The 18,700-nt window shown below is 40.9% G+C and overlaps 1 protein-coding gene across 1 annotated transcript in view; it reads left to right on the top strand.

Moving 5' to 3' along the window:
- The window catches only part of CA10 (carbonic anhydrase 10), a 584,651-nt gene that overhangs the window by 269,356 nt on the left and 296,595 nt on the right, over positions 1-18,700 (top strand). Inside the window, exon 3 of the mRNA XM_017349134.3 lies at positions 1,960-2,102. Within this exon, the coding sequence (XP_017204623.1) occupies positions 1,960-2,102 (143 nt within the window). The remainder of the gene's footprint in view (positions 1-1,959; positions 2,103-18,700) is intronic.

The following is an 18,700-nucleotide window of genomic DNA, read 5'->3' as shown; positions in this document are numbered from 1 at the left end:
GGACTCCCACTGGGTTGCCTAGGCTACTGAATTGTAGCCTTAACTCTCCCCTTTTATTATGTATATCCCAGCTCTTTGTCTCTTGCTTGCCTTTGCAAGGTTGGCGGAGAGTGGAACTTGTCTGTACCAGTATGCCCCCACCTTTTTATTTATTTAGTTATTTATTTTTCCTTCTCTCCTATAGTCAGTCTGTTGGACTTTCCCGCTTCAAAACCTGCGTCCCTCTAAAATTCTGTCCGCCGTTTCCCTGCCAATGTCTCCAGTTACTGAGCTCACCTCCGCTTCCAGCGCCGATGTGTGGACTCGGAGCCCTGGGCGTCCCTCCTCTCCCCGCTGGTGTCTTTGTCACATAGACTCCCCTTCCCACACTGGCGCTCAGACTCTGCGGCTCCCGCGGTTCGGCTTCCGCGTGGTGGGCGACCCTGCTCTCCCAGTAGGTCCTTTGAGTCACAGCGAATAGCTCCGGAAGAGTTTCCTCTGCAATTTTTTCCTGATCCTTTTTCTGAGGCTACCGTAACTCCGCTTTTATTAAACTAAATTTTCCCAGACTATCGGTGCGCGCCCTCACTATTCCGCCATCTTGGCTCCGCCTCTTCTCCCACTTTTGCCCAGCAGTTGCAGGAAACAAACAAAGGAGTCATAGAATTTTGCATTTAAATAGGAATAGATGTACAGTATAGCCTAATTTGTCTCTGAATTATCTCCCTCTTTTAGAGTATCTTTGTCAAGTGTTGGCTAGTCTCTCTTGCCGCCATTTTCTCTGTCCATGTTATGGGCATGAATGATGGCTGCTGTAAATTAAAAATGCTATTATATATGAGTTCCTGGGAGAGCAGGTTCATTTAGAGTTCTGACTTGATTGTCATTCTCATCCTCTCTGGGAGTAACTCCCAGACTCCACCATGGCAGGGTCAGGTGGCCTTCACCTGTAGTCACATAACATTCTTGCCTTAACCTCCCCCTGCACTAAGGTCCTTGCCCTTGTGTTTATCTGCCTTCCTTGCACTTCAACCTAGTCCAGTGCTGAAACAGGAGCTCCCTGTGCCACTGGGGACTGACGAGGCAAGGAATGGCTATACGATCTCAAGGACATAGGCAGGACACGTGCAGCCAGAGCCTAGTGGAAGCGCTGAGAAAGGCAGGAGATGGCCACAGGTATACTTTCTGATTTTCACTGACATTAACTTAGTAGTAGGTTGACTCCCCACCTCCCTTGTGCTGCTCACTTCTTGTAAAGAAGAAAAATAGGAGTGGGAATTGCCATTAAACTGTATTCTAATAGACGTTTTAATGGGACAATGAAAATGAGCAGAGGTCTCCTGTGGGTATTTGCACTCAGGACTCAGCATCATATTTTCTCCCTATCCACTGACTATGTTATTCAACTGCTAGAATATTATTAGGTTAATGACAGTGATGAACTCAAGAAAGTCAAGTTGCCAAGCTCCTAGCTGGCTTTGATTGAGAGTCATAAGAATAACTCCTCCAGCTTGGTTTTGACAGCTCACAGGAAAACACCCTGTATATGTTGAATGACATTCCTTGAAAAGCTTCAAATACCTTCTAGATAGAACAAGGATGATTCTCATTTCATCCCTGCCAATTAGGAAGGCAGATATCAACTCAGAAATTGCTAAATATTTGGTATACTGCAGACAGGTTAGAAAGACATTGTGGTTTAAAACTGATGTCAGCAATAAAACATCAGAGTTAACTGTATTTGACAAAGAGGCCACAGAATAAGTGGACCTGAAATTAGAGAATCTGACTTAAAGGGATCACGAAGGTTGGATTTGGACAAGTTGTTTGCGATTCGGGTCAGGAAGCCATCAGAGCAACACCCAGGGATCCTCATAAGTGGGGACATTAGGTGGCCTTCTTTGATTTTATTATCTTTGTCCCTTAGCTCTTTTTGCATTGCTCTCCCAGCCTAATTCTGTAACTTTGTTTTCTTTCTAGTTCCTTCTTTCTGGGGATTGGTGAACTCAGCGTGGAACCTGTGCTCTGTGGGGAAGCGGCAGTCACCGGTGAACATAGAGACCAGTCACATGATCTTCGACCCCTTTCTCACCCCACTGCGCATCAACACTGGGGGAAGGAAGGTAAGCGGCCATGTTGCTTCCATCATGCGCTTGAGGATGGGGGTGGTGCTGCTTCTGAATGCTGATCCTCCAGCCTCCGGCCCTGCGTCCAGTGTGGCTTTCCACCTAGGAACGCCACACACCTCACGCCTGCTGCCGACAAACATAACTTCGTCTAAATTGTGTTTTTTCTCCCTGGCCAAACTCACATGCTTGTAATTAGTCTACACCCCTGGAGGTTGCCTGAGGTCCTATCCCTGGCACTCCATGAAGATCAGAAAACAGTTGCCTCTCTGGCATATCATGCTGGGACAATCCTTCCTCGCAGAAAACTTTTTACAGAACCTTCTTTTCATCTTAATGAGGTGAAAACAAACACAAAAAAATAATGAATGTAAAACCAGACATTTACCATCCTGGGAGGAAAAACAAACAAAAATCACCTTAGATGATTTATAAGAAAATCAATAATTAATCTTCCTAGGGGTGTCTCGCTGGCTAAGAATCCAAGCTCCTTGCACAGAAATGCTGAGTGGTGCTTTGTACAGCTCACACCTAATTCCCTCCTGCCCTCTCCTCCTGCCGTGATGAGCTCCTCCTCCATGGGTGGGAGGGCAGAGTGCCCGTAGGATGTTCTCATCGCTGGAGTCTAGCATTTCGCTTGCTGGCTCATTTCTGTTTGGCTACTCTTTACTGTGGAGTGGGTTGTTGAAGGCAGGAAACACACACATGCAGAAAATTGTATCTGAAGGTGATTTAGCTCTGTGAACTCAAGAGGAATGGAAATCTCTTTGTGTGCAGAAAATTGTGGTTAAAATTATAGACAACGTTTGTTATGCTGGCAACTGATTCTCCAGGTTGTGAGCTCACTGGGCTCTGCTTTCTCTCCCTTTTATGCAATTTGTTCACGATGCTTACCTCAGAGTTTCTAAGTTAATTTTTTCTGCCTTTGATGTACTGGAGTCTGTTTTCTGTTACCATATCATTGTCTGTCTGTCTGCCTCTCCCCTCTGCCCACAAAGCCAGAAGTTGTCAGTGACTTTGACTGAAGTTAAAATGTAGGAGTTAAAAGATATTGCACATGATTGGGATCTTACAGCAAAGTAGTATTTGTGTACTGTTTTAGATATGAGCTGAGATGCGTTTCTATAGAAAGGTCGTTTATGGGTCATTTAGTGTATTGCTGTCATTCCATAGAAAACTAAACTACGCTAATTATTGTTTCATGTTCAATTTTGTTTTTGTGAATCTTAAAACGAATTTGACATGACTTCTACATATACCTCTCTATGTGAATCATTCGTTTAAAGTCAAGAACATGTATGAGTCCCCTGGTCAGTATTTAAGAAGGAAAAGTTGCAATTTTAACTAAATATTCAATCATCTTTTCTTTTTCTTTTTTTTTTTTTTAAGAAGTCATTAGGGAGTTATTGCATTCTGGGCAAGGGGAAAAGCAGTTATGAAAGAAAAAAAAACTAGGACAGATTGAGGTTTTGTACTTGAGTTCTAGAAATTCCACTAATGCTGAAGCAGAGAAACCTAAGAGGGTGTGGCCATGGGATGTTGGAGTAGATGGCAAAGGCCAGGTCCTGGGCTGTGTTGAAAAGCTGTATCTTTTTCCTAACAGTTAGGGCAAGCACTGCAACGGATCATAGGTAAAGTGTACGTTGCATGTGGGATGGAAATGATGGCAAGGTAACACAATTAGTGTTTAGATAATAATCACCTTCTATTAGACCATCTTCAGTGAAATTTTGATGTGGAAAAAAAAAAGGTAACTTCTTTTTAAAATGATAAAAAAAAAAAAAAGGGACTGGGAGATAACCTGGTGTTCAAACTCCCTCTCTTGCTATCATTTTTGCTTGTTTATTTTGGGGGTCTTTTTTAACACAATTTTTTTTTACCCTTTCAATTCAGTAAAATGTGTCTGATCCAAATCAATTTTCAAATGCACTGGAGTTGGGATTTTGGAAACATTGACTTTGACCATGTAAATATTTATATCTGGCACGATTTGTGTTGTCAGCGGTTTGAAGAGCTGAGAACTATTTGATGGTTCGCTTTACATTTATGAAAGGTGACAAATAAAATATAGATGGTGGTGAGATAAGTAAACCAGTCATTGAATGTCTATATGTGATAGACAGTAGCTAAATTGTGTTTGTGAAGTTTTTAAAGGTGATGATAATGAGTTGAAGACTTGCTTTGCAAGTGAGGATTCAATCACTGCTCAAAATTTAGTTCTGTCTTAAAGAAACACTCAAAAGGTTTAAAAACCACGCCGAGACACTACAAGTGGGTTAGGTCTTGGAGACTTTGGACAAGGGACCATATTTCAAAGACTCAGTTGAAATGGGTGTCCGTGGGTTAAACACACCTAAGTAGCTTTGTGTTTTGTGTCCCATTTTTATACATCAGCACTATTCTTTCTGTCGTTTAAATGTATCTTATGCACAAAACCATGAAGCATCTCTGTGGCAGCCTTGACTTGTGTTGCTGCAACTATTTGAACACATTTGACTGTATGTAGGCTTACGTGATGGAATGAGGGCTTTTCTTAGCCTAGGCCAGGGCTGAAAAATCATACCCAACACAAAAGTAACAATGAATAGTAATGGAAGAAAATGAAAATGTACCATGTCTTGGATATAATTAAAAATAATAGTGTTCATTTTTACCTAAAAATAAGTTAGTTATTCTCAATGGTAGTTTTTAAGAAATGTTTGTTTGGGTTTCTTGTTGTTATTGTTGGAGCAGAGTAATATTTAATCTGTCTATGTCTGACATACAAGACACTTAAGGATAAAATCCAGAATGATTGTGTTTTTTCAAGAACACACCCTTAAGGTTGAGCTGCATGTGGATGTAAGAATCATACCTTGAAACTAACATCCCACTGTTGGCCTTATTAAACTTAACTTCCTATATTCTAAATAGTTTTCAGCCGTTCATTTTGTTCATTCTATATAAAGTTATCATACCAACTCAAGAATAATCAAAAAAAAAAAAAAAACAAAGGGCTAGGGGGGTGAAGGACATAATTCTTTCTTTATGGCTGCATATTACGTCAAGTTTCCATATATGGGAAGTTGTACTATGATAAAAATGATGTTTTACATGGAATTAAGCCTAGCTAGTATTTTGAAGATTGAGAATCTTGTTATTCATTAAACTTTCAGAAATTGATATTTCTTTTTATTTCTTCCGAGCATTTTTGCTCAGAGCAAAGTGAGCATATGCAGTGTGTTTGTGTATATATTATAATGTGCTAGTCACATAAGTGAGCTTCTAGGTCATTTGAAAATGAAAATATATAGTGAGGAAGTTGCCCCAGAGTGAAGGACACGTGACTCCCTGTGATAATTTTGTGATATGGCTGTTTGCACAGAGTATCTGTTTCAGGTGGGCGCTGGAGGGTTAGTTAAGGGAGACCTTAGTGTTCATGGAGCAGACATGGAATGTAGAAACTTCTCTGCTGTTCTAAAATACTGAAAAGGAGCAAAATTTTAAACGAAGCCTAAAATCCACTTGTTGCTTCTACCATTTACAAAAAAACAAACAAACAAAAAACACACAGTTCTGTACCTTCCTCAGCTTTTAACCCTTTCAATAAAATACACATCTCAGTAGTTAATGGCATGAAAATAGCTAAAGATATGCTAAATATAAAAGGTAGAGGCAGACATTGTGACATATTGTGTAAAGCTACCGCCTGCAATGCTGGCATCCCATATGGACACTGGTTAGTGTCCTGGCTGTTCCACTTCCCAATGGTCTGGGCAAACAGTAGAAGATACCCAACTGTTTGTGCCCCTGCCATCCACATGAGAGACCCAAATCAAGCTGCTGGTTCCTGGCTTTGTGGCCTTGCCTGAGCTGTTGTGGCCACCTGGGGCGTGAACCAGCAGATAGAAGATCTTTCTCTCTGTCTCTCTCTTCTCTATAACTCTGACTTTCAAATAAAATAAATAAATCTTAAAAGAAAGTAAAGGCCGGTGCCGCGGATCAATAGGCTAATCCTCCGCCTTGCGGCGCCGGCACACCAGGTTCTAGTCCCGGTCAGGGCGCCGGATTCTGTCCCAGTTGCCCCTCTTCCAGGCCAGCTCTCTGCTGTGGCCAGGGAGTGCAGTGGAGGATGGCCCAGGTCCTTGGGCCCTGCACCCCATGGGAGACCAGGAGAAGCACCTGGCTCCTGCCTTCAGATCAGCACGGTGCGCCAGCTGCAGCGGCCATTGGAGGGTGAACCAACGGCAAAAGGAAGACCTTTCTCTCTGTCTCTCTCTCTCACTGTCCACTCTGCCTGTAAAAAAAAAAAAAAAAAAAAAAAAAAAGAAAGAAAGAAAGAAAGTAGGACCTGAAATTATCTACCTAATGATCCCATTTTCATTTTGAAAACATCGATGATCATGCATAAATGAGACACTGGGATTAAGGGTAATACTGTTTGTTTTTTTCTTTTCTAAAATATCTAAATTTTTCTATAACATGCGAGCCTTAATTTTATAATCTGAGCAACACCTATTGTTTTTAAACATACCAGCAAAAATATACTTGGAGTTAATCAGTGTGGTAGATAAAATAATGACCCTACCAAAGATGTCCTCACTCTCATCCACAGAACCTGGAAATATATCCCCTTACATGGAGATGTGATTACATTAAGGTTTCAACAATGGGGAGGTTCTCCTGGACTGTCTAAGTCAGCTCATCATAACCACAAAGTCTTTAAGAGGTAAAGACAGAGGCAGGAGGGTCAGAGAGAGAAAGGAGACAAGTAGATAGATGCGAATCTGAGTAAGGCAGGACCATGAGCCAATGAACACCGGTGACTTCTAGGAGCTCAAAAGTGCAAAAGAAGTGATTCTTTCCTAGAGCCTCCGGAAGGCAAGCATTGCTGCCCAAAGCTTGATTTAAGTCCAGCAAGACTGGTTTCAGATTCCTGACTCACAGAATGTAAGAAATCCGTGGTCTTCAGCCACTTGTTTTATAGTAATGCATCACAGTAGGAGGCAAATGAAATGAATAATGTGAACTTGGATATGATAGTGGTTTACAGACTGTCACAAATCATTGTCAAAACTTTTAAATGCTTTCAGAAAATTATATCCTGAAATCTCCTTTTGCCTGTACAACAAGAAAAAAAAAAAATCCCAAGAAATCTAATCACAGACTTGTAGTATCTTAGATCTGTGACAGCATTCTAGGGAGTCGACCAGAGCCACTTTCAGCTTGTATGTGCTCCTCTCCCGTATTTCCCAGCATCCTTGATATTTCTAGGAATTCTGAACAGAGGTTTCTTCCAGTGGGTCCTGTTTGGACTCTGCTGCAGGTATTTCTTTTCTTTCTTAATTTTTTTTTTTTTTTTTGCTTCTACTATTTGAAAGGGTACGGTTTAGTGGAATTTTATACATTCACAGTGTTCAACCATCACAACAATGAATTTCTGTAATATCTTCACCAGACTCATTGGAATCTTATAGCCATTAAACATGAACTCCCCTTTCCTACCCCTCTTCAGCCCCTGGTCATTCATTCTGTTGCCTGCTGTATGTAATGCATGGAAGTGGAATCATGCACTATTTTTCCTTTTTTATGTCTGGATTATTTTTGGAGTGAAAGTTTTCAAAATCTATTCTTATTGAGGTGTGTGTCTGAACTTAATTTTGGTTTAAGGCTGAATAATAACTGTGTCTTCCATGTTTTATTTGTCCATTCATCTCAGTGGACACTTGGTTACTTCCGTCTTTTGAAATATTGAATAATGCTATGACTATTGGCGTACAATTATCTATTTGAATCCATTCTTTAGCTCTTTTGCATATATAACAGGGGGTGAAATTGCTGGCCCTGTGGTAATTCTATGTTTAACATTTTAAGGAATTTCCATACTATTTTCCATAATGGCTCTAGCATTTTATATCCCCACCAGTAATGTGAAACAGTTCCAATTTCTCCATCTTTTTTTTTGACAAGGGCTATAAATAATAATCAAATCTTTAAATGTCAATTCATTCATATATTACATTTTTTGTACTCTATATATTACTGTATATTAAGGAAAACGTATTTGTCTTTTTGCTACTGGCCTATTTCACTAAGTATAATGGTCTTCAATTGCATCTGTTTTGTTGTAAAAGACAGGATTTCATTCTTTTTTTTTTTTTTTTTGGCTGAGTAGTATTCCAAAGTGTATATATACCTCAATTTCTTTACCCAGTCATCAGTTGATGGATATCTGGGTTGATTCCATATCTTTGCTATGTGAGTTGAACTACTGTAAACATGGAGGTACAGATAATTCTTTCATATGCTGGTCTCATTTCCTTTGGGTAAATTCCCAGGAGTAGAAAGGCTGAATCATATGGTAGATCTACTTTCAGATTTGAGAAATCTCCATACTGTCTTTCATAATGACTGTAATCATTTACGTTCTCACCAACAGTATATTGGTATATTTTCCCCCAAATGCTTACCAGCGTTTGTTATTTTTAGATTTTTGGATGATAGGCATTCCAACTGGGGTAAGGCAAAACCTCATTGTGGTTTTTATTTGCATTTCCCTGATGGCTAGTGATCCTGAGCATCTTTTCATGTTGGCCATTTGTATTTCATCCTTTGAAAAATGCCTGTTCATATTTCTCCACATCTTTGATAACTTCATGTTTTGATTTTTTTTTTATGATAGCCATTCTATTTTTGTGAAATGGCATCTTATTGTGGCCTTGATGTGTATTTCCCGGTTGACGGACAGACTTAAGGGCATCCTCCAATATAAACTTCAGGAGTGCAGCCAGTTCCCGGTAGAGAGTAGAAAGAAGCTCTAGGATCTGAAACATCTGGGAAGAGGCAGGTGGTAGAAATAACTGACATTGGGCTACTGGCATAGTTAGAGATAAAGGAGTTAAAAAAAATAGATACTGGCTTCAGAAGACAATGCATTCATTTTAATAATCTCAAAAGAGCATTCTTATTTGAGTTTATGCACAATAGAGGCCAAAAATCAGGTTCTCAAGGAAAATCCTGGGGTCCTTATCTACTGTTGTCATTAATTTCCTTTTAACTTCAGAATACTTGGAGCTCCTGTGAGACAGTCTCAGCAGGAGACATGGAAAACTTAAATTACATGAGTCATGGAGGCTTTAATAGATCATTTATAACCATCCCTGGTGAGGAGAGTATGGGGGGAGTGGCTAGCAGAACCTGGAGAGGAGCAAGCTGCAGGGAGCAACACCTGACCCACACTGAGGGAAGCAGCCAGCTTAGTGCCACCTATGGGTATGGAGCCGAGAAATAAAGATCCCGACTGCACTCCTTTCCCTCTCCTCCTGAGTCTGGCTCACATAGGAGAGAAGTGAGAAACCAAGACAACCTGTAGACTCAAATGGAAGACATTCACACAAAGCTGAAGGTGTATCCACAAGACCATTTCTGTACTTGGTGGAATTCATTGTTACCTAAAAAATTGGATACAGACACTTCAGCCCAGTGAGATTGTAATACTTAAGAAACTGGATATATCTCACCTTGCCTTGTGATCTGTGCTTCGGTCACAGTATGCCCTTACCTGACATGCCTCAGGACTTCCAATCCCAGCCTCCATGATTCTGTTGATGCCTCCTCCATGAAACACCTGCTGACCTCTTTAACTGACTGGAAATCTCTCTTCATTTGGCTTCTAATGTACCTTACTTATATTTATGCTGGGGCTTGAGCCTTAATCTATAGTATATCAGCCTTATTATTCCTTATAAGAAACTATAGATATTAGTCCTTTGACCAAGAATTCCTCAACATAAATATACTGTCATATTTTTTATTTCATATTCTTGGAGCAATCTATGATAGTATTTGTTGATTTTATTAAACTGAAATTATACCTGGGGAAGGGCATTTAGCGTAGCAATGAAGATGCTGGTTAGGACACATGTATTCCACTTCGGAATACCTCAGTTTGATTCCTTACTCTGGCTCCTGATTCCATCTTCTTGCTAATGAAGGCCCTTGGAGTCAGTGTTGATACCTCAAGTAATTAGGTTCTTGCAACCATGTGGGAGACCCGGATTGAGTTCCTAGCCTCTGGCTTTGATGCAGTCCTGGTTGTTGTAGGCATTTGGGGAATAAGCCAGCAGATGAGATAGCTCTCCCCCCCACTTCTTTCTCTGTGTATCTTTTAAATAAATAAACATTTTTTAATATTGTTACCATTCGAGGTAGCAAAAATATAGGAAGCCCTCTGATGAAAAGTAACTTTGATGTCAATTAAATCTTCCACTAAAACTGTTCTTTAGGGATTGTAGTTGTTGTGAAACATTGAAATAAGTTGAAAAACTAAGGAATGTGAATAGGTTTCATACTTAAAATTTTACTCATTTACTATTTTTTTTTTGACTGGCAGAGTGGACAGTGAGAGAGAGACAGAGAGAAAGGTCTTCCTTTTGCCATTGGTTCACCCTCCAATGGCCGCCGCGGCCAGCACGCTGTGGCCTGCGCACTGCGCTGATCCGAAGGCAGGAGCAAGGTGCTTCTCCTGGTCTCCCATGGGGTGCAGGGCCCAAGCACCTGGGCCATCCTCCACTGCACTCCCTGGCCACAGCAGAGAGCTGGCCTGGAAGAGGGGCAACCGGGACAGAATCCGGCGCCCCGACCAGGACTAGAACCCCGTGTGCCGGCGCTGCAGGCAGAGGATTAGCCTAGTGAGCCGCAGCGCCGGCCACTCATTTACTATTTTTAGACTTCCCCGTGAATCTCATAACAAACTTTAGTTGACCATAATTAATCACTGTCATTCACCACATGTCTGCTTTGCTGTGTTCTGAAACCTTGCACTTGTGAGGCATTTATATTCCCTCAAGAAATTTATGATATATTTAGGGAAATATTATAGGTACTCAGGAGCTAAATGGCAGAAACTGCTTAAATAACTATTTGAGATATTAATGAAATAGATATTAAAGAAGCGGTGAAATGATTAACTAGCAAATCAGACATTTTGCCTTTAATTTTTAATGGGGTAAGAAGTCAGTTGAGTTAGGCTTTATGGAGGTGCTAGGATGTGCACTAGCATGGCAAGTAGGGAGGGTGAAATAGTTTGCATGAAGATCTTCAAGTGCCAAAGGATCTGGGTCCATGTGTAGAAATGTTGAAAAAAAGGTAAATGTAGGTCCACGTTGTCATCTAAGTATGTTGCTGTGATGCTGATTTTTTTGGTTAACTGATGTCAAACCTTTGTAAATAAGTATCTTTACATATTTGGAACTCATTAGCCATCTTTAAGCACCATGAGTCTTTAAACACAGAAGCTCCAATAAGAAAATTGTATGTATAACCTTATGCATATTTGCAGATATAGTAGATCCTTAAGAGATACAGCAGAAGTGTATGTAATTCTCACTTCTCTGTATTTTGTGGTTTGATAAGTTTCTTGATATTATTGATAATATTCCTTCTCAGACACAAGCAGCAAGTGACATGTTTATTTGTGTATTTCTAACCAACAAGGAAGAGTTTAGCCTTGTGGAGTGGACAATAACTCCGGGAGGAAGTGGGTGTGGTACCTTAGAAAGTATAGTATCCAAGGTGAAACTAAAGAAGAAGGATGCTTGGTCTTGACAGATCTGGTTATGAAAACTTCAAAAGGCAAATTTTTAAAAATGGTACTTTAAAATAGAGATATGATCTCATTGCCTCGTGGAAGATGACTCCAGAGGACTGGGAGCTCTTAGAAATGAAATTATGATAATACAATTACAAATAATGATACCAGAGAAAAAGAAACTGGTAGCAGCTAAAGATGTGAATGTGGCTGCATGGGGAGTTTTTGTGAGAAATAATATTTTTAAATGGCTCATGAGAGATGTGAAATTGTTGCCCACAGCCAAGGAGGAGGACAAAAGGAGAAATGATTGGTAAGAAATGGTTTTAGAGAGACTAAGGCCCAAAATGAACTGAGTCTTCCAGAAAATGAAAGAGCTTTTAACAGTTATAGTTTGAGGAAGCAAGAGCAGTTAGACAATCTAGACCTTCCATTTGAGAGAAAGTAGATGCCCACACATGAGCTGATGCAGGACCCCCAGATTTACCTGGATTTCAGGTTTACCACCAACCAGCCACAGAAAAGAGTTTTAATCTCTCTGAGGTTCAGGTTTCTCATTTTTAAAAGGGAAATCTTAATAGTAGCCATTTTGTAGGTTTGTGGTAATTATGTGACCCCCAAAATACTGTTATTAGGCTGGCGCAATACAAGTTATTAGGCAAGTGACTGGCAGAGTACATGTTCAATTGTTAGCTACCAACAGAGACGGTGCTATTTTGTTAGTGAGAAAACATAGTTTAACTCCCACTCGAACTTTTTTTTTTTGTCAAAGAAACCAGTGTTCAGATTGAAGTTACTAACATGCATGTCAAAAGGTGAAGTTATTGCAATTCCTTGGATGACAGAAAAAGAATTCAGAACTATCTTGGTAGGATTCCTGACCCAAAAGTTTGAAATTGTGGAGGCACAAACATATAGGATTAGTTTCCAGTTTCTAATATAAAAAGTTTCACAGATTTAGGCTACAAGAACATTACACATGAAGAAGCAGAAGGAGTTAATGGATAATATACCCCATATGAGCAGATAGCACAGGAAGATGCCAGAGATGAATTCAGCCTAACTGCGTAGTTCCTACGATACACTCATGATAAGTGAAGCCATTGTTAAGACTATACCCTTCACAGAGGAAGGAGACAGCATCTGGGATATTGCAGTCAGGTTCCCCAGCACTGATGGTAAGATTAACTAATGGAAAAGGCATTGGAAATATGACATACAGAAGAAGAGAAAAAAGTGATGAGGAAAAAAAATCACAATGTTCTGTCATCTAAGGATCTGAAAAACTTTTTTTTAGGTATCTGAAAGGAAAAGATGATAAGGAGTTGTTAGGGCTGCCGTCTACGTATTCCTGTCCCATACAGCAGCTTCAGACCCAGGCAACTAGCCTTGATTTTTGGACCAAACTTTAGTTCAAAACAGAAATGGGATCTCTGTGGAAACAGATTAACCTATTTCTGTATTTTCTGAGACCAGATTGACAGGCACTGAGGGGCACTTGAGATTGTAGGGCATGCTCGAGCCACAGGTGAGAGCTCTGGCTTGACGTGCAAACCCCTTTTCACCTTGCAAATTATTTGATTCTATGTGAGAAGTGGTAGAACAGAACACATGGAATATATTTGCTTGAGGCTGACTCCAGGATGAAGATTTAATGGGATATGAGCCCTCTTAAAGGAAAACACACTGTGAATCACTAGCATTGACTTCTTCTCAACATCTATAAAAGTATTGCTTGGAATTTTGGATACAGCGCTCTTTCTCCTTTAGGACATTTTGCTCTGAGTAGCCATAATGAAGAATTGGGGGCCAATGATTGTTACAAGAAAGCATTTTGATTAAAGATAAAGAACTGAGGCCAAAGGAGTTGTGTCTGTACCGCGAGCAGGGCTTTTTGCAGGGATGAGAATGTTTCTGTATGTGGTGGTGAAATGTGATGAATGATCAAGCAGCGTGGGAAGGACGGAGATGCTGTATTTGGAGTTGGGAAACAGGTTCAATGCAAAGGCTTCTCTTGTGGGGAGCAGGTTCTCATGCTCTGTTGCCAGCCATAGATTTGGGCCAAGGATTACAACTCTCTATCTTGGCAGTTCTTTGCAATGTTTTCCTCTTGATATCATCCAGAAAATCAATGCAGAGTCATTAAGCAGGTCTCCCAAGAAAACACCTGCTTATTGGCATTAGTATTTTATAAATGCATCTACCTCTCCCTCATGCTTTATTCTTCCGATAAGTATTAGAAAAAGACTTTGCTTGCATCCCCTGCTTTTTTGTTGTGTCCTTATCCCTATCCTTCTCACGTTTCTTCCTTCTTCATCTCTCTTATCCTTTTATCCCTTCTCCAAATTCCTCCAGTCTTCCCTCTCCCTTTACTCCTTTCTGTGTATCTTCTCCACTTCCTCTCCTCCCTCCTTCCTTTGGACCTGAGTACATGTGGCCATGACCTAATTTTACAGACTACTTTGCAGTGAGCTTCATCTCTCAAGCAGCCAGGACAAATGGTTCTGTCTCATTTAAGAAGATAAAGCTAATGGAGAACCTGAGCAACAACAGAAACAGTCACATACCCCAGAGAAGGTTTTGATTTTCATGTAAAAAACGGGTATCCATTGTACGCTTTCTCCAAGAAGACTCTGAAATCAATTCACCTGTTCCCTGTAAGCCTGATCATTTGGCTGGATAAACCAGCAAAGCTGCCCTCGGTGAACTGCAGATGCTGAATCTTAATAAAGGGATATTATTGCCAGGAAACCAAGTATCTTTGGTCTGGAAATTAAAAATAAGAAATTTCCCCACCATTTGGGGGAAAAAATCAGTTAGATTCTGTTTGAAGGACTGAAGAAAATATTCATTTTATTCTAAATGCTCTAAAGCAAAAGAACTAGATTACAACTAAAAAGCTGGACTAAAAATGTATTAATGGGAATCTATATGGCATAAACAATTGAACATCTGAACAACTATCAGATTTAATTTTTTCTATGGAAATTTAATGTCAAATGGAAACAACTTCAATGATGCTGCATGAAAGATTAAGAATAACTGTAATAACTATCTTTTTCCAGTATCACAAATTTTTTAACATTTTAGAATGTTGGTTTTCCGATCCTTTCTCTGTAGTGTACCAGAGCCAAACTGCATGTAATGTGAGTATTAGCCTAACATCTTTTTTTCTTTTTGAGTAAACCCAGTAGCTATTCAGTAAGGCAACTGTTTTGTTAATGTTAACATTGCCCGCCTAATGTTCTGAACAGGTTATGTTCCTGTCTCTACTCAGATCTTCATCAGATGGGACACCTAATATGTTATGAGTCTGCTCTGGCCTTAATTCTGAAACACACATGTTCTGACCCATACACAAAGCACATCTAGTATTATATGACAAAGTTACATGACCTCAATGGATGAAAACTAACATGCCCAACAGATTGGTATGTCCTATCCCATAGGCACCTAACAAACTAGCAGCATCTCACCTGCCTGAAAGTGTTTTCTTCCACATTTATATGAAAAATATTCTTCATGTCACATCTAAAGAGGAGAATTTTTTCTAAATTTGCATTTTCCTCTACAATATTCAGAAAATAAATTTTTTTTTTGACAGGCAGAGTGGACAGTGAGAGAGACAGAGAGAAAGGTCTTCCTTTGCCGTTGGTTCACCCTCCAATGGCTGCCGCGGCTGGCGCACTGCGGTCAGCGCACCATGCTGATCCGATGGCAGGAGCCAGGTACTTATCCTGGTCTCCCATGTGGGGTGCAGGGCCCAAGTACTTGGGCCATCCTCCACTGCACTCATGGGCCACAGTAGAGAGCTGGCCTGGAAGAGGGGCAACCGGGACAGAATCCGGCACACTGACCGGGACTAGAACCCGGTGTGCCAGCACCTCAAGACAGAGGATTAGCCTAGTGAGCCGCGGCGCCGGCCAATAATTCTTTTTTTATTGAGAAAAATTCACTCTTCTTTCACTTTTCAAGCATGTAGCTATTTTTGCTAACTTTTAAACTTATGCCAGATACATTACTTGGACTATGATGAAGAAAATGGATGCATATTATATATAGCAGGTTACTATTTAATGTTCAGTTTCTAGGTGTGTTTGAACATAAAAATCAACTTAATGCTAGTAAACTCCCAAATTGTTTATTCTGAGCTTGTGAAATTTGGATAGAATAAGATGTTGACAAAATTGCCAGTTCAAAGTAAGTGTTGTATCCCTCTTCCCTAGTCTGATGCTATCTAAGCCCAGGTTTAGAACCTTAAATGGGGACTTAAAGGTGAAGTACACATGATTTTCTGAAGAAGTAATCTCAGCTGAAAACGGCCAGGGAATTCAGCAGTTTAGCAAAGAGAGGAGTTCAACTAGAGTTCAGCTGTGGTCTGATGGCACAGGGACCACAGTGGTTATCATTCTCTCAGCCACCTTTGGGGGACTAGGGAGCCAGCATTTAGCACCTCCTAAGGGAGGTGTAACCTCCTGGAATTCCCATTCTCATATTCCTTGTAAAGGAGTCAGTTTAGGCTGGCTTTCGTAAGTCCACCTTGCACATCTGTTTCCAGCTCTGCATTTGATGCCATCAAGTTGGCAGCTTGAAATCCACAATGATAGTAGTATTTTTGCTACAGGAATCTGCAAATGCTACATATCAGAGCATTTCCTTCTTGGACAGCCAGGTACCATGGATTTACCAGAACACCCCTGCTCTCATAGCTCAAGGGCACTTTCCAGAAGGGTGAGCTGATTGCAGCCAACACTGCTAACTGAGGCACCATCCGGTGGCCTAGAAAAGGGGACCCAAGGGAGCCTATGGCTAGAATGTCTTGCATTCCAAAGCAAGTTTTAGATTTGTTATAAATGTTTATATCGGAAATGACTCCAGTGAGCATGGTTTGGCCTTCTGAAGAATTACTCAAACTGTACTGCTTGGCCCTGTATTTCATCCTCCCCAAGCCCGGGTGCCACCATCTGCCTTATAATCAGGGAGCAGGAGAGCTCAAATGTGATTAAATGAGACTCTGACTTTTCTTTGAAAAAAAAAAAAAAAAACTTTCATCCTAACTTCACTTTTCATGCATCTTTTTTCCGTGCTTGCCTGCTGCAAGACCATATTCCTCCTGATGACACTTTGCAATGGTAAGGTTGGCATATAGGCATGATTTATGTGCAGTTGATGCCTTGGCAATGTCCTCAGCTTCTTTACCAGTTTAAGTGTCCACTCTGCAGACCCTGGGCAGTCCTGGTCTATTTCACAGCGTTAGCCACACTCTCCACCAGCTTCTCCATATCACTGTATTTCCAGCAGCGTAGCCCAGGACACTGCAAATCTAAGCTGCAAACATGGTCAAAAGTTCAAAGTGAGGAGATAGACGGGAGCTTTTAGGCTTTCCCAAGTAAGTGATCCTTATTCTACATATTGCCTTTTAATGATCATTTCACAGTTTCTGGATCCAAAGGTAAGATTTTAAAAAATTGGATTGGGAGTGAGGAAGTAACCCTGTGCCAGCTTTGAGTCTATGCTGTTCAATCAATTCTAAGCATTACTAGCATTTTCCTCAAGAGTATAATATACGACAACTGCCAAGCTTTCCTTTTGCGATTACAAAAAGGACAGATACTAGAGCGAGCCATATTTCAGCACTGCGGGGATATAAAAAATGAACTGCTAAAAACGGCCCAGGAGGAATGAATAGCAATAAGACATCAATGTCATCTGTGTACTGATTTGTGATGAATTTCCAAAAGGCTTAATGGTATGATGCTATGATATATAAGGGCTTCCTGAAAGTTAATAACTGTACGTTATCCACTTGGAAGAAGGTAATGGGGAAAAGTAAGTGGTCACAGATAATATAAAAATAAGAAACTTTATTAATATAGTCTAACTGTTCTGTGTGTCCTACACTGTAGCCCTCTGTTATTAGAAATAGAAAATTAAAGGGATTGGGAAGGCATGAGGATGCTAAATGTTATACAGACACCCAGGACCACACCTTGATAAGGCCTTTAATTTGCCTCTTACTGAGCTGGAACCAGTATGACTGAAGAGAGGGATGTGTACACCTCTTTGAGGTGAATTCATAACAACCAGAGCTGTCTGATGGAGGCGTTCAAGTGGGAATAGCTGTCTGGACAAAGTACCCTCGCCAGTTATCGTGTGGTCTGGCATTTCCTACATGGATCATGTGCTAGAAACATCAACAGATACGAGGCATAGGATCTTGCATAAAGTTGCACCCTTTCAGCCTGCCCTGTAGGCACAGTGTTCACTGTGGCTGTATCAGGCTACTTCTGGCTAGCTGCAAGGTGCTTGGTGTATGGGCTTATCCAATGAAAACAAAATTAATGAATGAATGGAAAACATGATTCAGATCCAGAATAGATAAGAAGGGGGGCGGGCAGCACTGCAGCTCACTAGGCTAATCCTCCGCCTGCGGCGCCGGCATACCAGGTAGTCCCAGTCAGGCACCAGATTCTGTCCCAGTTCCTCCTCTTCCAGTCCAGCTCTCTGCTGTGGCCCCAGAAGGCAGTGGAGGATGGCGCAGGTCCTTGGGCCCTGCACCGGCATGGGAGACCAGGAGAGGCACCTGGCTCCTGGCTTCAGATTGGTGTAGCATGCCGGCCGTAGCGGCCACTTGGAGGGTGAACCAACTGAAGAAAGACTTTCTCTCTCTCTCTCTCTCTGTCTCTTCCTCTCTCTCTCTCTCTCTCTCTCTAAATCTGCCTGTCAAAAAATTAAAAGAAAAAAGAGGGAATTGAACTAAATATATTTAGGACTTTATCCACTTATGCATACATTTTTTATCTCTTTAATTCCTGCAGATAACCCAAAATGGTCAGTTGTACAGACCAGAGCACAGAAATTTATACTTGTTAAATAATTTACCCAGAGTTGCAGGGATGACAAGAAGCACAGCAGGGTTTCAACCTTAGGTTGTATGACTCCAAAACTGTTCCTGGCCAGCTTATGGCACTGACACAGAAGACTGGGGAGAACTATTTTCTGACTGCATCATGGGTCTTGGAAGCAA

This window comes from Oryctolagus cuniculus, chromosome 17 (genome assembly GCF_964237555.1).
Source record: "Oryctolagus cuniculus chromosome 17, mOryCun1.1, whole genome shotgun sequence".
Classification (NCBI taxonomy): domain Eukaryota; kingdom Metazoa; phylum Chordata; class Mammalia; order Lagomorpha; family Leporidae; genus Oryctolagus; species Oryctolagus cuniculus.
The sequence above is the reverse complement of the archived record's forward strand: the minus strand, read 5'-3'. Positions and strand labels throughout refer to the sequence as shown.